Genomic DNA, 25,847 nt, shown 5'->3' with positions numbered 1-25,847 from the left:
GGTTCATAGAGCCACTGAAGCGTTTTGGGTTAAACACTGTATTGAGAAGAAGATGTTTGTTAAGCCTTGACTTTAAAAAGATCCTATGTGTTAGTTTAAAAGCTGTAAATATGTTAGTCTACATGATTTCCATCATCATTAAAGCGCTCTGATGCTGATAACCCAAAAGAATTCATTCTTTCATTTTCCGTATTCAGAGCTGTCCTACTGGTCTGAGTGGTCGGAGTGGTCCAGCTGCAGCGAGCCGTGCGGGGAGGGAACCCAGACCAGAACCCGGGCGTGTCAGGACGTCGCGCCGTGTCAGGGCTGTAACACCTGCCCTGGTGTCAGCACGGAGGACCAGGCTTGTAATGTGCAGACTTGTCCTGGTGGGTTAGTTTTGGTTGTTAAAGCACTGTGCTGTTACAGCTGCCAAGTCACCATTCAGTCTTGAAATGTGCTTGTCTGGGTAAAATTGTGTGTTTGTTCGTTTTGTGTTTGTGTGTGACTGTGTGTATGTCTCATTGCCTTCACAACTGATATATTACCCACAGTGTGTTTCTCTGCAGATGCGTACTTAAAATTTTGAACCTCCTTATTATGAATGAATATTTCTGTAATTGATGAACCGAAAGCCTGTTGGAAAATCTCGAAAAGTCGGCCTACAAAAGTCAATAGACAAAGAAATACAGTAGAAGCCAGTTAGTTGCCCAACGGATTTCCGCACACTTCTGTTAACTGCACGGAGTCCCCAAATCCCAAACCGGTTCGGTCAAGCTATATAACTTTATAACTATATAACGCATTATTGCAGCAGCCGAAAAAATGCACGAAAGTCACCGGCAAATAGGCCGTGCAATTAAGCGGCTTCTACTTTACAAGGAATGTAACTGTGCCGTAACACCTGTTTGTGTTCCTATAACTGTCAGCTACGACCCCAGCGCCGACCACCCCCCTCCCCACCACTACTGCGCACGTGTCTCCCTGCGAGAGGAAACAGGACATCAGGAACCTCACGTCAGACTCCTGTCGGGCTGAGAATGTTGAGGTAAGGACAGCCTTTCATCCTCACTGTTAGGCTAGACCAATGTGATTTGCTGGTGCTCAGACATTAAAGGAACAATTTTGCGTGGTCGCATAGGTCCCATTTTCTACCTGGGATCCGACCGGGATGTTTGCAGAAACGAAATGAAACTGTTTACTAAGGAATATACACAAATTATGCTCCTGGCTGTTTTTAAAGTTTGGGTGTTTTTTTGCTATTCAAATCATATTATTCGTCTCCGAAAGCTACCCAGCCGGGCCCTGGGTTGGGAATTGGGACCTTAGCCTAACCGGGTCTGCAATACATACAGTACGGCCAAACTTGCATCCCCTCAGGTCCAGTACTGCTCCGGAATGTGCGACTCCTACACCCAGCTGCTGTCTGTCGACCCTTACTTCGAGACGGTGTGCGAGTGCTGCACCTACGTCCTGGATGAGATGCAGCCTATACGGTAATATTGCACTGTTTTCTTACTTAAATGTGGTTTTGACAATGGAGTTCGCATTAAACGTTCAATAAGTACTCTGGAGCCCGACAAACATTAGTCTTACAAGTTCTAAATCATGTACATTCTGTAAGTTATGACGACCCCGTTATGTTAATGAGTCATGATGACACCATCTGTTGAGGTCCCGGATGTGTTCCGCCATCTTGTTCTGAGTCTCGGCACACACCAATAAACTGACTTGCAATTTAACCTCATCAGTGTCGTCCCTCGCGATCCTTGGAGTTGGAGTTCACTTACTGACGCTATCTTTACTGTTACACACTATGCAAATAACATAAATAAAATGTTTGTCTCAAATTTGTTTGTTTGTTTGAACCTTTGATTATTCATTTCTCGATGCATTCTTCTTCAGATTTGTGACGCTGCAGTGTGAGAATGGGGAGACTGAGACCACAGTTCTGCCCAACATTGCGGACTGCCAGTGTCTCACTTGTCAAGGTCATGGTTCACTTTTGCGTATTTTTTTCTGATCACCTAAATATTCTAATCCTTCTTAGTAACTTTTTATTTTTTTTCAGAAATCAGAAGAATATAGAAAATCTAGCTTTCTTGCTTATATTTATTCATACACTCAGTTGCTCACTAGCTCACTTCCGCACTCACTCGCTCGCTCGAGTACTCACTTTACCACGTAATTGCTCTCACTCACTCACTCACTCACTCACTCACTCACTCACTCACTCACTCACTCACTCACTCACTCACTCACTCACTCACTCACTCACTCACTCACTCACTCACCCAATCACGTAAACTAACCAAAATGTGGACTGGCTAAAGCTGCCTTTTATGCTGCCTAAATAGTTCTTTCATGAAATTGATGCAACAAAACATGTAGCATTGTGCTTATAAATTACCTGAACTGTATCAGCAAAACTCAGATCTACCTGAGTTTATATTGGCTGCATTCATGATAAAGTATTTTAAGATTTGATCTTATTGTTATTAATTTTTGTTTCTTTTTGTTGTTACTATACAGGAGCAGATAACGGGACACCGTAAACGAGAGACCACAAGAACACATTCAAATAAATGCACAATATATTTAGAAAACATTAGTTTTAAGACGTGACTTCTAGAGCGCACTTAAAGTAAGACTGAGTAGTCACCAAGTTCTCCATTGTCTCAAGTGGACGATGCAACAAACACGCACAACTGTATGACGAATTGATATGGAATAACTGTAGAATAAACAAAGTTGAACAGCATAATATCAGTGTGAAATATGTTTCTTCTGTATCAAAAAGGTTATATATATAAGATTTCCTTTATGCAGAACCGGTTAACCCATAGAATGCTGCAATAAGGGTTGAAAATCGATTGATTGCTGACTTTCGCTGCCGGTAGTGAGTGAGTGAGTGATTGAGTGAGTGATTGAGTGAGTGATTGAGTGAGTGATTGTGTGAATGAGTGAGTGAATGAGTGAGTGATTGTGTGAGTGATTGTGTGAATGAGTGAATAATTGAGCGAGTGATTGTATCAGTGGATGGGTGAGTGAGTGAGCGAGTGAGTGAGTGAGTGAGTGAGTGAGTGAGTAAATGACCAACTACATGATTTATTGATTCCCATTGATATATTCTTTGCGTAGAATTCATAGTCTGTATAGACTGAATGACACACACACACACAGTCACCCAGACGAAACATCAGCGTCCAGAACAAGAAAGGATGAGACTTTACGGTCCATTCTGTTCCGCAAGTCGCGAAATAAACAAACCTGGAAATGAGAGGTTTTGTTACCGACATACAGGGATATTCAAATGATTGATTGTAATGACGCAAAAAGAAAGCAGGCAGGAATTACTGCAGAAGTTGTGTTCAGCACCAAGGCTACGTGTTTTGTTGTGTAATGATGGGCGGTTGCGTCTGTGAAACTACATTGAGTCTAGCACCAAGGACAGGTCGTTTGCTTGAGTGTAAACAACAGACATAAAAGAACTTATCGTCCTTTGCACATGATTGGGAACTTAAAAGCACACAAGTCATGCCAATGCCTCAAAGCGCCATCTGACAACCCATATTAGAATTGCAATTTTCTGCAGCCAAAGAAGCAACATTCCCGTTGATCAAAACCGCCGTCGAACATCCATTACTAGAACTATATAAGTTCTCGGTCAGACGTTACTCGTTTTAAAAAGAATCATGTTGTGTACATGAAACCGCTTTGAAATACATTATACACGTTTACGATATAGACAACATGCAAACAGTATTGTCAACTTTAGTCGATGGTAGTAGCATGCATTTCCGTAGGTTTCCGGTCGTGTTCTTCACGTCTATAGGCATACTGGAATTCATGAATTGTACTTTGCCACCCTTTTCAATACCACTGGTTTATCAAATTTCGGAAATGCCTGTTGAAAAAGTAGGGGGAACAAAATGATTAGTCAACTAAAGCACCAGGAACAGATGTGTTTATTTTTGTTTTGGTGATTAACACCAATGACATTTTTTCCGTGCTTCCACGGAGTTCAGCACCGAGGGCAGGTATGGGCACAACCAATACGTGCTGTCTACGTGCCAAAACCAAATTTTATTACATTCAGGGTGTTTAACATTCGGTGTTCAAGACAATCTTGGGAAGACCTCTATACTAACTTTTTGAGGTGGCGGTATTATGACACCTGGTGGAATTCGGGACTCAACGCAACGTTCAGAAAACTTGAGAATCAATCCAAAAATACACAAAAGGCGAAAATGAAAGGGAATTTTGGAACAAAAAATGACAATCATGTCATAAAGCCATTGCAGTTACCTCACTGAAGTGAACTAAGAACTTTTTGCAGCGTTTTGTAGTTCGTAGTTTATGTGGGGTCTAATTGAGAAATAGCCAAAGTATTTACATGTTTACTGCAGACCAATGTTTTAATTGCAATTTGAATTTTCTTCCATTTTTAAAGTGTATGTTTTCGGAGACGAAACAGGCAAACCTTCAACTCCTTGAAAGGATTTTTCGTGACAACGTACGGAACCGTGAAAATGAAATGTGGCAAACAGTATGTTTTTCACTTAATAATTATGAATTGTAGATAAAAAAAGTTTGCGATGAACCGACTGGAAATGTAATGTGTGATATATTGACATGTAGGCTCAAAGATTCAGCGCGCAAAATATTTTTTTCCAATTTCCCACACAAGGGATTAGTTTGTTGTGATAACATTGCTTACTAGAACATGTACATAGATCCTAGCTGACGATCTGAAAGTATCATATTTTTGAATATCAGATATACATCGCTATAACAAGGTCATAATAATTATGCTTGAACTGGCTTTAAAAATGAAATGTTTGAAGTTATAATTGACGCTCTAATCACGTCCACGTTGCCTGGATTATATGCGGAAGGACCTAAAGCCAACCGTTCACACTTACCCAACATCTTCAAAAAGACGCTGGAGCCGCATGTTCCCCGTATAGGAACTTTTTTCGAACCCATACACAACAAACATGTTTCGCCGTCAAGCTTCCTCAGTGTTATGGGCTCGAATGAGTATAGTACAGCATGTCCTTGCTTTTATATGCCAGGTGCATAGTGCCCTGACTAGGTGCAAGGTAGTGTTATGGGCTCGAATGAGCATAGTGCAGCATGTCCTGGCTTTTATATGCCAGGTGCATAGTGCCCTGACAAGGTGCAATGTAGTGCTATGGGCTCGAATGAGCATAGTGCAGCATGTCCTGGCTTTTATATGCCAGGTGCATAGTGCCCTGACAAGGTGCAATGTAGTGTTATGGGCTCGAATGAGCATAGTGCAGCATGTCCTGGCTTTTATATGCCAGGTGCATAGTGCCCTGACAAGGTGCAATGTAGTGTTATGGGCTCGAATGAGCATAGTGCAGTATGTCCTGGCTTTTATATGCCAGGTGCATAGTGCCCTGACAAGGTGCAATGTAGTGTTATGGGCTCGAATGAGCATAGTGCAGCATGTCCTGGCTTTTATATGCCAGGTGCATAGTGCCCTGACTAGGTGCAATGTAGTGTTATGGGCGCGAATGAGTATAGTGCAGCATATCCTGGCTTTTATATGCCAGGTGCATAGTGCCCTGACTAGGTGCAAGGTAGTGTTTTGGGCTCGAATAAGTATAGTGCAGCATGTCCTGGCTTTTATATGCCAGGTGCATAGTGCCCTGACTAGCGGCAAGGTGCCCTAGGTGGCTTAAGCAATCACAGTTCAGCAAAGAAGTAGTGCAGTCTACTCTAGGTCTAGGTGCATCGCATGACCTCTGACCTCATGCCCATGTTGCCTGTTTTGCCTGCTACTAAACTCGGCACAAAAAGTTTGGAATATAAACTTTGGCTGATCATATTTCCGTTGTTTCTGTATCAATTTCAATGTGTTACATATCAATAGAAAGCATGTATGATTTTCTTTCACATGGTATCAAACTCTTTTTGATTATAAATTCGTGGAACGAGCACTAGGGCTGCTTACGTCAGTGGGTCGCGAAAAAAAAGTGCCCAAATTTCCCTTTTTGTGTTCAACACTGTATCATACTGTTGGTGCGGGTGCGGGTGTCAAGGGTTCAATCTATCCCTTTTTCAAGCAATCCTTGGTATACAGAACATCCAAGTTTATCTTAGACATTTGAGTAGATTATATGTGCCATTTTGGCTGTTCGATGACAGAATGGAGGTGTGGAGGTGGCAAGGCGAATGCCACGCTGACTGTCGTACGGATAGAGCGTAACAGCGCGTAGCGCTTGGTGGATGCAGCGTCATGGTGTGTGTCTGTATGCCCGGCACAGGAAAAACATTAGGTTCACTATCATCCCAGACAAGTCAACCTCAATACTGTGAGATACAGGGACACCATTCTCCATTCAGTCGCAATGCCATACCTCGTCAGTATGTGTGTGTGACCAAATGCAATTCTGCAAGTGTTTAGACTACAACGCCCGTCCATACAGAGCAAGAACCATTGCAGACTGTGTGCGTGGACGGGCGGTGTAATCTTGCAGCATGTCATTCGGCCCTATATTAAAGGGGTAAGACATTGCGACTGAAAGGAGAATGGTGTCCCTGTACTGTATCTCACGGTATTGAGGTTGTCTGGGATAGTGAACCTTGGTATTCATGGCAGCCATACATACACCACACCATGACACTGCCTCTACCAAGCGCTACGCGCTGTTACGCTCTATCCGTACGACAGTCAGCGTGGCATTCTCCTTGTCATCTTCACACCTCCATTCGGTCATCGAACAGCCAAAATGGCACATATAATCTACTCAAATGTCTAAGATAAACTTGGATGTTCTGTATACCAAGGATTGCTTGAGAAAGGGATAGATTGAACCCTTGACACCCGCACCCGCACTAACAGTATGATACAGTGTTGAACACAAAAAGGGAAATTCGGGCACTTTTTTTTCGCGACCCACTGACGTAAGCAGCCCTGGTGCTCGTTCCACGAATTTATAATCATAAAGAGTTTGATACCACGTGAAATAAAATCATACAAGCTTTCTATTGATATATAACACATTGAAATTGATGCAGAAACAACGGAAATATGATCAGCCAAAGTTGTTATTCCAAACTTTTTGTGCCGAGTTTATATATGAGGTCACCCATGCTTTAGATTCTGACACTAAAACTTCCACTTAGCAAATTCTCTTTCAACACAGCCGTCATTTTCCCAACTTGTTTAGAAACACTAGTAGCCATTCGTTCAAATGTAGGAACGTATTTCAGGCTGAAGTCGCATTCTCTTGCTTTATAGGTCTTCATCTTCGTGTCATCACTACACTTTGCTTTATAGGTGGGAGCAATTAAACAAATCATCTACTAAAACTATTTAGGCCTGAGGCCAATCGGATTAGATATAATTAAAGAAGAAAACTGAAACACTTTACTAAGTTTCTTTTTCAATGGTTTGAGGAGGTAACTTTTCTCCGTTTTAGGCGCTAGTTTGAATGAAGTGTAGTTTAGGTCCCCATGGCACTTGACACAAGGACCAGAGTTTACTTCCCAACAAGCTTCAGTGACCGTTACCTGGCGGGCTTTTCAATGTGACTAAGGCCCAACAAATACAAAATAAAACTGATAATGACTGAAATAGCTGACAGGACAAAACTGAAGACTGCTAAAAGAGCTCACCCTCTAAGAGCTGGGAGGGCTTACGCATATGCTGCTAACTTTACGCAAATAGCAAAACGTATTCTATCTAAGTTACTGAATAAAAAAATATACAATACTTCAGTTCAGCAGAAGACTACTACTCCTAGTATCTCTCAGTCTATACAGACTATGGCTCTACGAAATGGAACTAGACGACAACGGAGACTACAATGTACAATATAGAAACCTACACTATCACATAAAATGCATATTAGCCACCCCCGTTTAGCCAAGTGGGCTAGTCTTGAGAGGTATCCGCCCACATTTAGAGCTAGAATAACAGCGAACGGTCTCTTTTGGCCTTTGTGATCCGAGGGAGAAGGGCTCTTCGGTAAGGACTTGATGATGTCTATCTTTTACATTGACACTAGAATTTCCCTAAAGCTAAGGGCACAACCCGCCGTAAGTGCAAAGACGTGCTGTCTACGTGCCAAAACGTGGGCAATCTTTTGGGATCCGTAAGTGGTAAGTACCACCTCCGTACGAACTCGTAGGGAATCCGACGGATTTTGGAGCACGCAGACACGCCGTAGAACTTTACGTGCAGGCGAAACTTTGTGTGCCATCGGGCTGCGGATTCGCCCCCCGTACGTGCCAGTACGGGCGACGCGCCTGCCCTGTACAGCCTGATCGTTTTCAGAATTACGTGGCGGACGTGGCCTCCACAAAAAATGTACGGACAAATTGCACGTACGGCGGGTTGTGCCCTTAGCTTAACTAGGTAAAGATATCAGCGTATTTATCTTCCTATCGTGGGAAGTTTCTACAACATTAATGTACTAACATTTTATAATGTGCTCAGAATCGCGAAATGGTCTGACACTAGACGTTGATAAGTCACTAGGCTGACCATGACATATCTGTAATTTTATATGTTAGCAGTTTTGGTAAATTATCAAAGAACTCATATAGCAAGGCTCTTCAAACACAACCGAAACAGTACTCACTCCCAACGTTTCGGTGTCTGTCAGACACCATCAACAGATCCAGCCATTCTAACCCTGATGATGGTGTCTGACAGACACAGAAACGTTTGAAGTGAGTACTGTTTCGGTTGTGTTTGAAGAACCTTAGTATATGGATATTTGACCAACCTGCATGAAACTATTTACGGAGAAGCATAAACCGATGGAAATGATCAGGTTTTTTGACCGCGATAACTGGGACATGGGAACAGATTATAACATCGACTATCATAATTCCACCAGGTGCCATAATACCGCCACCTCAAGAAAACGTTAGTATGGAGTTCTTCCCAAGATTGTCTTGAACAATGAATGTTGAATATCCTAAATGTAATACAATTCAGATATTTAGGTGTTGAAGACAATCTTGAGAAGGCCTCTATAACAACGTTTTCTGAGGTGGCGATATAATGGCACCTGGTGGAATTATGCGAACGTATGTTATGTCCAGAAAGACATGCACCCGGTCTGAGTATACAAATCCGAACGGTTTACAGATGGTCATAGCTGAAACTCACTGTCTATTCATGTTGTGGCGTTAACTTGATTTTCCTGCTGGAGTAGCAAATTCTGTCTTTTTAAAGGTATAGAGCAGCTATGTCTTCTAACGCCTGTTAACGGCCACAACGGATCTGGTCTATATAAGTATTGTGGGAGAGTTTGGATTAGATCTGTACTACTTCTGTGGACGATGCTCTTCTATGCATTTCTTGTTTGATTACAAACTGGGGGGAAAAGAAACGTGGCCTGCTGTATTTTTTATGCATTTCGAATGAAGCATTTTTTAAAGTTACAAAATGGGCACCACTATAAATGAGGTGCTCATTTCCTTACTTGCACATGTCAAATTGCCGAAATGTAAACAATACAGCTGTATATTCCAGGCTATGTGTAGAAGATAACAGAAAAAAAAATCAGACTGATATATGCTTTGGAAAACCATTTTTCTGAGACAACAGGCTTTACCCAATACATACCCTGCTTGCCTTTCTAGACAGTACTGTCAAACAACACTTCATGACTCTACAGGGTGAAAGGTAACTTCTCACCTGGCCAGGTGGCAGCCCTCTGGGAATGTTTTCACACTAGGTGGGGAGGGAGCTACCTTTCTCACGCGGCGGCCATGATAGATTGAAGACGAGGTCAATGAGGCAAACAGACAAAACTTATTCCTAAAATCAGCTCCCATTTAGTTTTCCCCAGACCACACAAATTTTCACAGTATAAGAACAAATAATAAGTATTATAACTAGTGTTATGCAGCGAAATATGTAGCAATTTAGACTCGCGTACTGATCCCATAGTCCCTTAAGAGATGCAAAATAAAAACATAATAATACAAATATTTGACGGACATGCAGCCATTCTCTTATTGGTCAATTTCCTAATTGCCAGGCTATCTTTGGTTCAACTGCTAATTATGATGGACATTCTTTTGTTTGCCGCATTGAACTCTTTTTAGATCCATCACGGCCGCCGCGTGAGAAAGGTGTATTATCGAACAATGAGGGAAATCTGGGAAAATTGGGGTCAAAGGTGATTGCTATGTGTTGCTCGGGGAGCAAACACTTCCTTCGCTGGGGGTCTTCAAGTGTCTTAACTCACTGGGATGAAATTAACCTTATGTATTGTTCTTTTAGCCAATCATGCAGACAAATGGACTCTCTAAGATAACAACCTCCTGTTTCAAAATTTTAGATTTCACGACGACTTAATCTTCGGCAGGAGGGAACAGAATAAGAAATGAAGAGAGACGACAATACCAAAACCGAGGTGGACCTCTCTGAAGCCACGAAAGGGGTAAGTACGAACTGATATAATATTGAATGATATGATATTCAGAGATCATAATATGAAATTCTGTAACCCTTTTTTTTCAAGAAATGCATTGTTCAGGTAGAGATTTATACAATTACAAATAACAAACAAGCAGACAACAAACTAGAATCTTGTTCTTACATAATGGCTGCCAACAGGACCATCGGCAGTAGGCCTCTGAATTGTTGTTAAGGAAGGGCCCCAGCCACCAGATGATAGCAACCCGGTGTGCTAAAAAGGGCCCATCTCACCAGTCGGAGTCACGTTGGAGGCACTGTTGATTTCGACAATGCAAACGTATCTCCAATGTGCCTCCAACGAAATCCAACGTGCGCATTTAAGTCATTTTTGATAAATTGACAACGCTTCGATTTCCAATCACCCGTTCACCTGGACTTGAAACGCAACAGTGCCTCGCGTCAGTGAGAGTGCACGAGAAAAGAGGCTAAAATGACGCAAATGTACGTCGATGAAGGTTAGACATCCAAGTAATAAGATGCGCCAAAAAGCAGTTACACAAGCAGTGACACTGACGAAACAAGTGGATGCTATAGCTAGTTGACACTGACGAAAACCAGTGGATGCTAATTTAAACGTCAGACCGTTTCCAAAATCATATATATCCAGTTGCTTTCTGGCGTAGCGCAAAGGTGCCTCTGTGAAAAAACTTCGCAGTACCTCCACAGTGCCTCCATGCAACGTGCCTCCGCTTGGTGAGAGTGGCCCATAATGGGACGCCCCCGTCAGGTGCTTGTCGGCTCCGCCAAACTTCGGGTGCCTTCACTCGGAACTCGCCGACATTCGTCACCCGCTCGGTTGGTCCCGAGTACTTCATTTCGGGTCACACTCGGAACACCCACCCGGCAGTTTAGAACTGGCGATTCAATCACAATATTCCGTGGCCTACCTCCTATGACAAGGAATAATTTAGCCAAACGTCAATTCGTGATATCAATCCCACAACACGCCATACGCACTATCACAGAACGAAATATTTCATGCAGGTTTGAGTTTTCAGACTCTTGTTTCTTGGATGCTTCTGATGAGCTGGTCTCGCGTCATTTTGCCCCTGTCTCATGACTTATTATTAAATATGATTCTGGATAGAATCATGTAGCAGCTCTCACTGTTAGCTATCTAGTATCACGTATGTAATAGATGTGTATATAGACATGTAGAAGTATAAGACTTACAAGGACTTTAAGATACATGTACATTGTATCTCTGTTATATACTTGGTCGACCCTTGCCTCTTCGTGTCATGACCGTACAATGAAAAGCGGCCTACAGGTCGATTTGAGCTTTCAGTAATAAGCAAAGGTTCAAACATATATGTTGAATTTCAGAAGTTGACTTTCGTTCTGGCCTCGCGTGTGTTTATCGATGCTCCGGGGTCTTTCCAGTTAGGATACACCGTCGGTGTGCTGAATGTACCTGAACAGGTACGTCAATATCACCGATCATTTCTTTAAGTATTCTTGCTCTAAAGTGAAATTAATACAGGTGGTCCTCTGGACCTGAACCGGACCTGGACCTGAATTTTCTGTAGCGGTACCCACCCCTAGTGTAGCAGTTAGGAAACGGTCAGGTGTTTCACACAGCATCAGATGTCTTTCGTCAGCGACGAGGCACAGTGGATCACCAGCAAAGGACAGCGGATACTGTCTGAAACTTCGAATTCTGACCGTTTGTTGTCATTTGAATATCTAACCTTTATCGACGGATCCCTACTCTTCCAACAAGTTTGATAGAGTCTGTAAAACATGGAACCTCCATTAACAGCTGTAGTTCCTTACAAAAACACCAGTCTTTTACCATACTGTCTCATTATTTATAGTTTTATCAATTTTCTTTACGTAAAGCTTAAGTTGCATCTTTATTTATCATACTATGTCGATATTTATCAATTCATTAATTTCTTTGTAACGCATCTGCTAGGGGTGGCTTCTTTTGTGTTTTTGTAATGTCTGTATGTTTTGTTTATCGTAATGGAAAATGAATAAATATTTAATAAAAAAATTAACAATATTTAATAAAACAAACACCAGTCTTGTTTTACAAGGAATTATAAGGACCATTAGAAATTCCTCTCTTTGTAGCCTTTTAGTATCTTTACTTACTGCATGACCATTACAGGAGCTCAAGAAATTCTATCGTGAGTCGTACTTCTCCATGTTTGGTGTCGAACTGGGCAGCGATCAGTTGACAATACTGTGGTCGTGCACCGTGTCCATCTACTGCCTAGGGGGGCTTGTCGGCTCACTTCTGGTTGGGCCTCTCACCAGGTCATTTCTTGGAAGGTACGTGCAAGTAATCTCCAAGCAGATCCTACGGTAGCATAAGATAGTATCAAAAGCTGGCAAAGGAGTCAAGCTGGCTTAGGAGTGTGTTTCGCTACCGGGATCTGCCTGCACTGAAACAGGGAGGAGCAGTTCTATTCAACAATGGTGTTGCTGCCCCTCCCTGTAGCCATGTGTTAATTACTTTACAAAGTCTGTGACCAGCACATGTCCCAGTTGGAAGTTAGCACCAAACAGGAAGGTGGGCAATTAGCACCTACACTGCAAGCACAGTTTGATTGGGAAACAATTGGATGTTAATAGCCTTTGTTCTAGCCGAATGGAGGCAGATTCTACATGGCAAATGTACGACTCTTCAATGGCTGACTGCACTCCTTGGCCAGTTTGGTACTTTCTTATGCCATTGTAGGATCTGCTTGGAAATTACGTGCAAGGAATTATATTTGAACATTTCAGAAAATTTCAAACCAAGTAAAAGGGTTTTGACGCAAATCTTCGACTGTGCGACACTAGTGAATCCACAGCTTCTATATATAATATCACGCTATGTTGGTTTCAGGAGGGCGACTAGAAAAGTAATCACATTTGAGTTGAAATTTGGCACAAAGGTAATGGCATATTCCCTCTAGATATTGAAATATCTCAAGTTCGTTTTTAGAATCTTAAGCGCAACTGAGTTGATTTCACATCCTTGTTAGACAATCAGTTCCTAAAAATTTGACCAACTTACAGTTTAAGTACAGCTTAACAATAATTAATGTCTATATAGGTTACATGCCAATATAGCTTTTAAGGTAAATAATGAAACTGCCATGTTCACTGACAGCTAGTTTCCATGCTTGTCTTCCTCTGGGTTGTAGACTTTTAACCAAAGACAGTGGTTTGTCTACCAACAAGTGTGAAGTGGTCACCCAAACGTCCGCTACAATAGTTCAGTAACTCTTTTGTTATCCATCAGTAGTTTTACCATGTTAGTTGTGTAGCAGAAGTAAGGTGATAGTATATCGCAAATACAAACCTACTACTGAATCAACTTAACAAAGCTTGACAGGATGGCCGCTCACGATATCATATGTTCTTTTTCTTTATTCAAAGACACATAACAAGGACAATGTGGCGCTGCACTAAAGTGTAACAACTTATTTTAACAGCGCCACATAACAAAATACAAATGAATTAGCGAACTTAGGTAACTTAGGTCAACATAACTGTGCGCCATTTCCCACCACCCAAGACATAAAATAGTATCAATTAGCCTAATTGAGTACATATGAAAAAGAGAATTAACAAAAGTACAGATGGGACTTCTATCTCTACTTGACTGATACAGTCATGTAGAGCTAGAAGTGCTTTGTATCCTCAATGTAAGTTTTCGTGAGTTGCATCGTTTTAAAGTTGTACACAGACTGTAACAATGCGGAACCTCTGAGAACAAAATACAATTTGGCATTGTCTGATATATTATTTAGGTTTACACGATGACCAAGTAACTCTGCAAGATTGCCGAAAAAAGACAGTAGTTTGTCTACCAACAAGTGTGAAATGGTCACTCAAACGTTCGCTATGATATCCTAGAAACTCTTTGGTTATCCATCAGTAGTTTTACCATGTTAGTTGTGTAGCAGAAGTAAGGTGATAGTATATCGCAAATACAAACGTACTACTGAATCAACTTAACAAAGCTTGACGGGATGGCCGCTCACCATATCAACAGTACTACACTTGCAAAATAGAAATATGCACAACTAACAAAAGAAGACTTTTTTTCAAATATATAATGTCATCGGCTAACTATGGTTTGATAGAAGAACATGTTTTAAGAAGAGAGAAGAAACATGTAGAAATATAGACGTAAGTAGAACATAAAATAGCTTACTTATCAGACTCTTGGCGTCTTACTGCATTTAGCCCAAAGAGGGCATGAATATGCAATAAACTCTATTGTCATTGTCATATCTTGTTCCGTAGAAAATGGACGATGGTGTCCATCAACCTGCTGTCCGTCTCAGGGGCCCTGCTGATGTGGGGATCACAGATGCAGACGTCATTCCAGATGATCATCGTGGGGAGGACCATCATGGGGGTGCATAATGGTACGGTCCATCAAGTCTTAAGGTGGGGTCACACATGCGTATATATTGATGTCCGTTTAAGGTGCGTATGGCGCTCTTAGTCTCTACCAGGCTCCAAAGGTCGCGGGGAAAATAGTACAAATTGGACAAATATAGATACATAACATGCTTGATGAGTTAGCTAACCGAAAGGTATGGTTAACGACCCTGCTAACTCTGACATGTTACATGTTTACGTTTGTCCGATTTCTATTTTTTTTTACAACGACCTGTGGGCCTAGTGGAGGCAAATACTCCCATGCGCGCCTCATACGGACTTAAATATATACGCATGTGTGACCCCACCTTAAGGGTTTGGTGTGCCTTTCTGGTGTCTAGTTATACCCATATACTATACGAGACTTCATACGCGGTAGAAGACTGACAGTGAGTTGCTGCTAAAAAGCATTATCAAAAAATATCATAATCATTATTTGTATGTATATGTCCTTGGATATTTATATTGTCAGAAGCATACAAAATGATTTTGAAATATGGCATGACCTTCATAGAACTCAACAAAAGACGTGTGTGACGTTCGTTCCAACAGAATTAAGTGTTATAGAAGACATACGAGGGGTGATAAATAAGTCCTCGGCCTCACCCAGAAATAATAAGCACAACTCAGATTTCGAAGCAGATGTCAAGTATAAAGTCTTATAGGAATGTGTACCAAAATTCAAATTAGTGTGATCATTACTTTGCAGGCGACACCCAGTAACGTTAGGTAAGGTAGAAGGAAAAAAAAACGTGGACAATGTAGCTGCGACCTGAGGTGTGCGGGACAACTTGTTGCTGCTGGAAGTCAGACACCTACCTCTTTCTGCTTGAAATAGGAAGAGAATCATTATCAAACATTTTGACAAGTCTTTTGTTAATGACAAAGAATTTACGGCATGGGGAACTCGACCCACACATGTCTGATCACAATTCACCCTTGTTTTTCTCACCACTTACCTTCTAATTAGCAAAAAGCGAATGCCTGGAAAGTAATGACTGTAATGATTTGAAATTTAGAGGATATTGATAAAAAAAGGCTTCATACTATGATGTTGTGCTTATTATTTCTGGGTGAGGCCGAGAACTTGGATCGCCCCTCGTACTAATCCACGATTTGGAATTTGGTGGAGGTATAGGGTCGCAGAACTCTATGGATAAAACTACAGCTATAGCATTTAAACGTGGTTGTCATATTTAAGGGAATAGACATCCAATGGCCACCAGGCACCTAATGCATGCATAACATGTAAGAAAAAGGCTGTCAAAAGTCACATACCTAAGGTTTAGTTGGTGAAAATCTCACATTGGTAGGCAAGTCTGAATTCTAAAGAGTGCATATGGCGATTTTGAAAACATTTGGTTCGGCGCAATGCGCCCCCTCAAACAGAATAAGAAACTCTTGTGACCTTTGACCTCCCTGATAACACCCAAACTATACTTACTCTAGACTGTCTACGACACTCCAAACATGGTAGAAAGCCCATTTTTCTCACAAAATAAAATAGCCAAAACCCCTACCTATAATTTCCAGATCCAAAATGCCAACATTTCCCACCAAAAAGGCTTCTTACACTTACTTTTGCAAGCCATCTTCATGGCATCAAAATGCTAATTCTGCGCATGTCTGTTTAATGGTGACCTCTCACCTTAAGATCCCGATTTTGTAACCAGGCTGTGCCGTTTGGGTGGTTTCGATGTACGTGGCCGAGGTGACGCCGCCCAACTTGCGCGGTGCTCTAGGAACCGCTCCACCGGTCTTCTTCACCACCGGCATTCTCGTCTCCCAGATATTGGGGCTTCCGCAGATTCTTGGTAAGTGAGTGAGCATATGAGAATACTTTTGACAAAGATTTAAACAACATACGCACAACTTTCAATTAGCTTGGGGAAGCTTTCGAGACGAACTCTGTCTCTTTGTCAACCCGAGGTCTCATCTTGGAGTTTCTCTGTCACGTGACGTTTGATGGACATCGTCACGTGACAAAACACGGTTATACACAGGTCTCAGATAGTGGCGCCCCCTGTCCTTGTTCAAAGTGCTCTTCTGTCGACGGATCTGAATGGCCTCCCGCACACCCCTTCCAAACTAGTCCGGAACAAGAACTTAAACGTATGTGAATAATTGCATCAAACAGTCAAACATGTTCAAGACGACCACTCGAGGGAACACTCGTTTCTGACAAGAGGTTGGTTTGAAGATATATCAACACACAACATGCCCGAGGCGTAATTTAAATGGTTTCCGATTTTCGTACAACAAAATTACTCCCATCCGTAGACTGCCCCATTGACCCAGAATGACCAACATACGTGCATCCACCGCGATGTTTATTTTGAACATAACATCGTATGGCAGTCAAAATCCGACGCCAAATTTGGTGACCATGTAACAAGTCGTTTTAGAGTTAAAAAGCCATCCAGGGATATCAAAAAAAGCGCGGTCTGAATATGGTTAATATTTGTTCTAAAGAAACGTTGCCTTGTATGTAAACTATGTCATTCAATTTTAGCTTTATAGTTTATGACATTTGATTTGTTTTACTACAAAAGGAAGCGAAGGGAGATGGCCGTATCTGCTGGGCTTTTACGTCATCCCTGCTGTCCTCCAGTCCTTCTGCATGATGTTCCTTCCCGAGAGCCCAAGGTGTCTGCTCATAGACAAAGGCGATCCGGAAGCTTCACGGAGAGGTTTGCAAGACGCACTCTATTAACATTGGCTTTCTTCTGATAAGGCCACAGCAAGTAAATGTTTTGGATGACATCCTCTGCAGACTGCAAAAATAGTGCGATAGGGCGAAAAAAAACAAGATGGGTGAAAAAACCAAGATGGCTACATTTTCAAACATAGGCACCATAAAGTTGTGATGAATTATGTAACGAGAATTAAACATGGTATCAGAGCCTACAAGGCATTCATTGCTGTTTTAAGACATGTACTGGTGTGGTAAAAGTGACACTAGTGTGGTAGACTAGCATCACCAACAAAGTTGGAAACCACACTCATGGCTTCTACAGTTACAATCACTAGGCTACGATACAACACATTTGTTCATATTGGTACTTTATGGTCATGTTGACCATCCCTGCAGAAGAAATTTTTTTTTTTTTTAAATCAGGTGAAAATTAATGTGCGCGCTGATGTCTTCCATAAAATTTACTTGCTGTGGCCTAAGATCCCTTGTCCTGCTGGCAATTTTTTACCCATATACCCTCCCTGTCCTGGGCTTTTTTTGACCCTGTTTATAGAAGGGGTATTGCTTTTACTTTGGTATTTTTTAGTTACTTGTCTCCAGACTAACCCTACAATGCTATACATCAACAGAAAGCCGAGAGTCTCTACTTTTCAAAAATGCGTCGAAAGTTGTAACATTGAGTCAAATTAATGATATGCAAGGGCAATAAGGCAATAAAACAAGTTATTTTCATGAACTATTTTATTATAATACTTGATCCTGACAAATAGTCTTAGTATAAACATAACAACATTACCAAGACATCCTGACAACATCAGACCTACACAAGCCACAATAAAATTTACCCAGGTATCCTTTACAAGTGAGTTTATGGCTAGGTATTTTCCTGGGTGCTGAACAGGCAGAATATAGTTTGTATCCATGATTATCATAATATTGCACACTTCTTCCTATGACTTCAGAGGATATGAGACACAAGCTTCTTTGCATGATTACACAGACACTATAACTTGTTCTTCGTTTAGAAATGTACGATAACATCACAATAAGGCAATCAAGGTAATAATATACATGAAAAGCAATAAACCATACAATTTGCCAAAGCACAATTGAATTACCAGGACCATGGTAATCAAGTGATGTATAAGTTTATAACAGTTATGCCTGTGAGTAAATTGCATCTAAAATCATTACCACATGTCACAAAACAAGTACAAACTAAATACTGTATGAAATAATAATTAGTTACGGAGACTGCATAAATTAGACCTTCTCTCTGTGCTTCCGGGTGAGGTACAGCTCCATTTGTCACATAATCCCTTAGTTATTTGCCACATCCAGGCACTCAATGACCTCCACAAAAGTAACCAAGGTCGATTTTTCAGGTTAACAACCTGTCCCAAGTCGTTTCCAGCAGCGTGGGGGTGATTTTCCATGAAATTAGAGAAAGCTCACTTGAGAAAGATCTTCTTCCTCGGTGTTTTGTAGCATTTTTTCACCATTCTCGCCCAAAACAAGATGTTCTGCCTCAGAATTGGTGGGGAAGGGTTCCTTATGCACTTATAACCAAGTAAACTTTGACATTTTAGCGACTAAACTAAGAATTTATGCCCGAAAACTTGAAAAAAAAAACATGAGAAAAACAATGGCTGCAGACGACGGAAGCCAAGTTGGGTCATTAACATAATTTATGCCCGCAAAGAACTCTGGGATTGATTGCGCAACCAGAAAATTGACCTTTGACCTAGATGGCAGGCAGGCATGCAAGATGAAGTCACTTCCTGGTTCTACCGCGCGAAATTAAGATGATCTTCTGGGGAATACCCCCACCCGGTTGTATAACCGGACCCGCACACAGGGACTGCTTGTGCATCCGGTTGTATAACCGGGCCCGCAGGACAAGGGGTATTACTGGTGAATCAATTATAATAATATAAGGTGCCATTGCGATTTGAAATGCAATGTATCAAACTCAAATTGTAACACTAGAAATGCCGACATTTGCTTGGGTGCAAATACAGCATATTTCAGCCATACCTATTCCCACGCAACATTGGACTGTTCCAAGTCACCCCTGCGCAAAAATGGAACATTTTAACAGTAAGTTATTCTCGCCACTGTCAAACTTACGTATCAAAACTAAACGCAAACTGGCCAATTTCCCCGCATTTTCCGCCAAATAACATTTTCTCGATTGTCTCAACTAACCCTACCAAAGTCAAATCTGCCGAAAATGATTCATATTCAATTGCCACGCGGAATGTTGGTAAATTCAATGACAAAGACTTGTATTCTAACGTTCAATGTACGCGTACCGTCCGCTACTGCTCAAATGACCCGGTCTGAACTCCAAATCCTCGCAAACTACAATTTTAAACCGGGTACAGGGTGACACATCACTTCGAAAATTTGACAGGAGAAAGAATATACATTACGAACACAGTATATTTCATCATGCTACGTATTGCTAACATATAAATAATACACATATTATCTTCCTAATAGCATATTCTTTGCAGTACCTTTTATTGAGTAACATAAATTTCAAAATCCTCCCAAATATGCATGGTTGCGTCTACATACACACGTGACAATGTTAGCCAATCAGCTTCAGTTTTGGAAATTCGCGCTTTGTTTGGCAAGTGTTGTGTCATTAGTTGTTTTAATACCAATTGTCGACAAAGTGTTCCTTCCTCTTCGCTGATTGGCTGGCGGCGCAATTCAATTAATTAGCAGACCGACACCTGCCACCTGTCGCCCAGGGCGGGAGTTATTGCTTTGTTTGCCATATATGGAACGCACTGAACGCCGAGAATGGACAAAACAAGTCCCGTAAATTGGAGAATGACAAAGAATCCCCAAATATATCATTTTGAAGAGGTTTATGCCAAAAATTATACATTTGTCATTTGAATAAGTATCTAGTGCACCCATTTACCCATATTTAGGTCACTTGGTTTTAAAACCAGGGTACAGGAGCCAAAGGTGTACGTTGTTGGTCATAAAATGGCCAAACAGTCGCAAAATTAAGCATTTTGTTGTACTGTATGCATAAAGTATTGATGAATCCATGTGCGCATATGTGTATGGCACTCCTATACTAAATTTCGGATCATTTTGTTTTAAAACCAGGGTACAGGAGCCAAAAGTGTCCTTTTTTGGTAAAAAAAATGGCCAACAAAATCGCAAAAATAAGCATTTTGTTGTAATGCACACCAAAAGTGTTATTGAATTTATATGAAGGGATTATCAAGGCACATCTGTGTCAAATTTCAGCTCATTCGGTTTTAATACCAAGGTACAGGGGCCAAAAGTGTCCTTTTTTGGTAAAAGATTGGCCAACAAAATCGCAAAAATAAGCATTTTGTTGCACTGTACACCAAAAGTGTTATTGAATTTATATGAAGGGATTATCAAGGCACATCTGTGTCAAATTTCAGCTCATTCGGTTGCCATACCAAGGTACAGGAGCCAAAAGTGTCCTTTTTTGGTCAAAAATTGGTAAAAAAATCGCAAAAATAAGCATTTTGTTGTACTGTACACCAAAAGTGTTATTGAATTTATATGGGGGCATTATCAAGGCACATCTCTGTCAAATTTCAGCTCATTTGGTTGTAATACCAGGGTACAGGGGCCAAAAGTGTCCTTTTTTGGTCAAAAATTGGTAAAAAAATCGCAAAAATAAGCATTTTGTTTTACTGTACACCAAAAGTGTTATTGAATTTATATGGGGGCATTATCAAGGCACATCTCTGTCAAATTTCAGCTTATTCGGTTGCAATACCAAGGTACAGGAGCCAAAAGTGTCCTTTTTTGGTCAAAAATTGGTCAAAAAATCGCAAAAATAAGCATTCTGTTGTACTGTACACCAAAAGTATTATTGAATTTATATGGGGGCATTATCAAGGCACATCTCTGTCAAATTTTGGTTGTAATACCAGGGTACAGGGGCCAAAATATACAGTTTTGGTCTAAAATTGACCAACAAAACTTAATAAAACCTCTTAAGAGACAGATATGAAAAAAAAATTGGAAAAAAACGCCCGAGGGTATTAGCCCACTCTACCCTTGTGCCAAATTTCAGGTCATTCGGTCCACCAACGACGGAGATGATTCGATTTGAAGATTTGACAGCAGAAAGAAAGAAAGAAGAAAGAAAGAAACATTACGAATACAATATATTTCACCATACCTATGGTATGGCTGAAATATAATAAGCTACATGGCCATTGTCAAAGAATAATTGGTAAAAGACAGTGGACAAGAACACCACATAGACACCACTTGGGAACGAATTGCAGTTTCATTGAATTTTCATTTTCGGATAACGCTTACAATGCTTTAAGTGATAGGTGTAATTTGAATAAGTTGGAGTTACTTTTTGAAATGGGCATTTTGAAGGTACGGCAGCATTATGTAGCTCTACGTTGAAGATCCTGACAAAAATGCCTGTGCAGTTCCATAGCAAGCTGCTGAAATGGGAGCATGGAAAAAGATAATCAAACCCAGTTCAGCAACACAAAGCCAGGGATGTATGGCATGGTCATAGGGGTATGTACCAGTACAGAAATTTCAGGCACAGGTACGGTCCAGAAGATCAGGTCTTGGTCCGGACCTAAACCTGGACCTAATTATCTGTGAAAACTTATGAATGAATGATACTCAAAACAATGCTACAGAAATTCTGTATGGTGAAGTATCCGACCTACATTTGCGTTTTAGAATAGATCTTCGTGTAAACAACGCTAACTGTCCCTGTTTTAGACCAGGTTTGACTGTGTAGAAACTTGGCAGATGACTATCAAGTCTCCTTTACTTCGCTCTTGTTATTTAAATGTGACGGTAAGCCCCCAAACACGTGAATGCCTACCGATATGATCTGTTCATTTTCAAATCGGTCCAGCATCCGGTCTGCTGATTTTTTTCAGGTCCGGTTTTTCTGGACCGGTCCAACAAGAAAAAAATGTTTTATGGTACCGGTACCCACCCCTAGGCATGGGGGTTTGCTTTTGTTTGGTTCGGCAACATGTGTACAGCACTCTATTCATGATCTAAAGTGACACCATATTCACGATCTTTGCCATCAGCCCTTATGAAGCTGCAGGGGGCACACATCAACCAAGATGTCTGCATGCAGGAGATGAAGACTGAGCACGAGAACGAGCTGAAGGAGCCGAAGATGAGCCTGCTAGCCCTGGTCAAGTCTCGTTCCCTACGACCTCAGCTGTCGATCTGCGTCGTGCTCTGGCTTGGGCAACAGTTTTGTGGAATAATAGCGGTACAACCTCACCATGTATCTAGATATCCTTAGTTATGATAAACAACTAATGGTAGACAATGTGCTTTGCACATAGCCAAGAGATGTTCACATGCTAACGTTTCGGTATTCCCTCTACTACGTTCCGCATGGCAATACTGGATAGTTATATCTATGACTGCAGCGACACCAACCGCGTCCTAGATCCTGCAGTCCAGTAGCGTTTGGAAATGCTCCCACCGCACTAATCATGCTTTCAAGCTGCAGACCATTGCGTGTAAGACCAACTATTACAGGCTCGTTCTTTCCTCGGACCATCAAAGAGTGGAATGAACTTGAGCCTAGTGTGGCGGAGGCGGAGTCCCTTTCCCAGTTCAAAACTGAGCTGGGACGGGCTTCGCTGCACTGAGCTGCCCCCCGTCCATTGTACATAGTGTAAATATGTGTGTTACAATATCACTTGTCCTGTCTGCACATGTCCATGTCCTTTACCCTTTGTTTTTCACATGCACTTACGTCATGCGCAGCTGCTAATAATCCACATTGTACGTGGGCTAGGCAGTACTGGAGATGATGATGATGAAAAGAGTGAATATCAAAAACATCTTTCCGGGAATCTTAGCTCCTAATTATCATTCTATTCGGAGCGTCACTATTAAAAAAATTCCCCTAACTTTTTTTCCTAAAAACAGAAACAATATTTTTCTTCTCCCTTCACATAACGTTATAATGCCGATTGCCGTTTTGAGTTATGGGTGCTCTTTAACTTATACAATTAACATGTTTTGATTTCAGATATTATTCTACTCCACGTCAATCTTCGTCCAGGCGGGGGTTCCCAAGGAGTATAGCGATTACGCCACTATCGGGGTAGGCGGGATAAACGTGCTGGCGGCAGTCGTCTCGGTACGGCCCACGTTACATTTCCAGACCGGGGCCCGATTAGCCTAAGGTGTTGATTTTTGGCGACGCCTCAGGGGCGAGCCAAATGGTATATCATTGTGTTCAGTCTGCAAAAATTCTAGGAATTGCACAGACATTTTCCACAGGAATGCCAGTCCACAAGCATGTTTGCAATGTCAGAAGTTAGTACGGAGGAATTTCAATGGCAAAAAAACAAAAGAATTTCATTATCAGGAACACCCAGTCAATTATTTTCAGTTTTCGTTTCTCTTATGTTCACCACCTGTAAATGACAATCGTCGCCATTGCAATAATGTTTTTATTGCCAACCTTGTTGCATAAGGAGTTTTCGCTATGGAAACAACAGTAGCGCCACAGTCACAGAATTCTTCATCACCTGCGCCTTAACAGACATCCAGTCAAAAATCAAGATAGTGCATTCCCTGAATAGTCTCATTAGGTTGTTACGTCACTGAATAAAGAGACTGTTTGTGCACAACTAATGCTTTATTCTCACCGACGTTTCGGTCACAAAACGTAAAGCATTTACATATGTACAGACAACTTCATGCAAATTATTTACAATGAGGGCTCAAACTCAAAGGCAGGTAGGATTGCAAATCATCCATAACCGTTGTCAAATACTAATGAATTGATTAAAAATTAGACATTAAATTTTCTTCACCCTTAAATTGCCAGAGTTTCAGCACTATAAAATGCTATCAGTGCCAGGGTTGGCTGCTGAACCCCCCGAACAAGGCCGAAGTCCCTAACTTCCGGGGTCCGTGCGCTACGTGCGTGCAAAGTTGCTACTTCGGGTGAATACGCTATCCCGGATATATCCGGGTGCGGCACACAGGACAGGTATATATATATATGGGTTTGGCAGTTTAAGGGTTAACCCTATTCAGACGGGGGGGGGGGGATTTTGAGGCCCGCGGTAACTTTGATGTCCTATAACGCCAGAACGGCTTACGCTAAAGCCACCAAATTTGGTGAGTTTTCCTGAAATATAGTTGGCAACAATTTTAAGAAGTTTGACAAATTTTTCATTTTTTCTTGTTGACATGGCAACCGTTTGTTGACAGGCAGTTTTGCCAAAAATCACTATTTTTGGTTCTAACAATGTATTTTTCACATTTATTTGCTATATTACTGCGATTTTATTACATAAATAAAATCTTCTTTATTTAGCCTATCTTTCATAATTATATATGCATAAATTATGCTAATTTGATGACGTCATCAGCCCAAAATCCAAGATGGCGGACCGAATGGCCAGATCAAGAATAACACGCTAATTTTCCCTTAAAATTTGTAACTACCTGGTATTTTTTCATCAAAAAACCTCTAAATGAATGAATTTAGTCTATTTCCATTGCCCTTTGTGATTTTTGTTGCAAAAAAAGTATTAAAAAAAATTCAAGGTGGTGGATATAATATGGCGGAGAGACTCGTATTTTAGATGTGCATTACGTCATTTATGACGTCATATTGACGTCATTGATGTTGCTATTGGCAACTCAAGGCGTAACAAACACTATTATTATGTTATCTGCACTTGTTACATTTTTGTAGCATAACTTGAAGTTTTCTGAGAATACCCTTTTTTCATGGGTTTGGCCAATATGATCAAATTGATGACGTCATAATTACGTCATCTTACGTCAACGTAACGTCAAACGTCACAAACCTGTTAGATATTACGTCAACATTATGTCCTAAAATTTGGTGGCCTTACGGTACGTCGTTCAAGAGTTATAGGACTTAGAAGTGGAGGGCCTCAAAAGGCCCCCCCCCCCCTCGGTCCAGGGATGACCAAAAAAGCCCGGTCTGAATAGGGTTAAGAATACTGACTCAGTCACGTGTGACTCAGTCATGTATGGGACAAAGAAACTGCACTCATCGTAGACATCTCAGACATCCTAGCGACTCTTCAAGGGTTATATAGACGGACGGCCCACCTTTACTGTTAAAGTCTGAATTATCAGGGCGTTTTCATGTTTGTGGATTTTGCTCTTTACTTCGCAAAATGTTGTTCTATCTTCCGCCCGCCTACCCCATGTACGTACTGTTCGCAATTATGCGTATATATTCAAGTCCTTTTGAGGTGCGTATGACGCTCTTAGTCTCTACCAGGCTCCACAGAT

The 25,847-nt window shown here is 41.2% G+C and overlaps 2 protein-coding genes across 2 annotated transcripts in view; both read left to right on the top strand.

The window, feature by feature from the left end:
• LOC118403417 (SCO-spondin-like) overlaps positions 1–2,534 on the top strand; it is a 14,355-nt gene extending 11,821 nt beyond the window's left edge. The window contains exons 2-6 of the mRNA XM_035802129.1: positions 198–368; positions 909–1,027; positions 1,360–1,475; positions 1,885–1,970; positions 2,512–2,534. Coding sequence (XP_035658022.1) covers positions 198–368; positions 909–1,027; positions 1,360–1,475; positions 1,885–1,970; positions 2,512–2,534 — 515 coding nt within the window. The remainder of the gene's footprint in view (positions 1–197; positions 369–908; positions 1,028–1,359; positions 1,476–1,884; positions 1,971–2,511) is intronic.
• Positions 2,535–10,358: 7,824 nt separating this feature from the next.
• The window catches only part of LOC118403416 (solute carrier family 2, facilitated glucose transporter member 5-like), a 28,792-nt gene continuing 13,303 nt past the window's right edge, over positions 10,359–25,847 (top strand). Inside the window, exons 1-8 of the mRNA XM_035802128.1 lie at positions 10,359–10,415; positions 11,780–11,875; positions 12,570–12,733; positions 14,702–14,826; positions 16,516–16,656; positions 17,395–17,532; positions 22,625–22,815; positions 23,590–23,700. Of these exons, the coding sequence (XP_035658021.1) occupies positions 10,359–10,415; positions 11,780–11,875; positions 12,570–12,733; positions 14,702–14,826; positions 16,516–16,656; positions 17,395–17,532; positions 22,625–22,815; positions 23,590–23,700 (1,023 nt within the window). The remainder of the gene's footprint in view (positions 10,416–11,779; positions 11,876–12,569; positions 12,734–14,701; positions 14,827–16,515; positions 16,657–17,394; positions 17,533–22,624; positions 22,816–23,589; positions 23,701–25,847) is intronic.

This window comes from Branchiostoma floridae, chromosome 16 (genome assembly GCF_000003815.2).
Source record: "Branchiostoma floridae strain S238N-H82 chromosome 16, Bfl_VNyyK, whole genome shotgun sequence".
Taxonomy (NCBI): domain Eukaryota; kingdom Metazoa; phylum Chordata; class Leptocardii; order Amphioxiformes; family Branchiostomatidae; genus Branchiostoma; species Branchiostoma floridae.
Note: the sequence above shows the minus strand (reverse complement) of the source record. Positions and strands in the feature narration are given on the sequence as shown.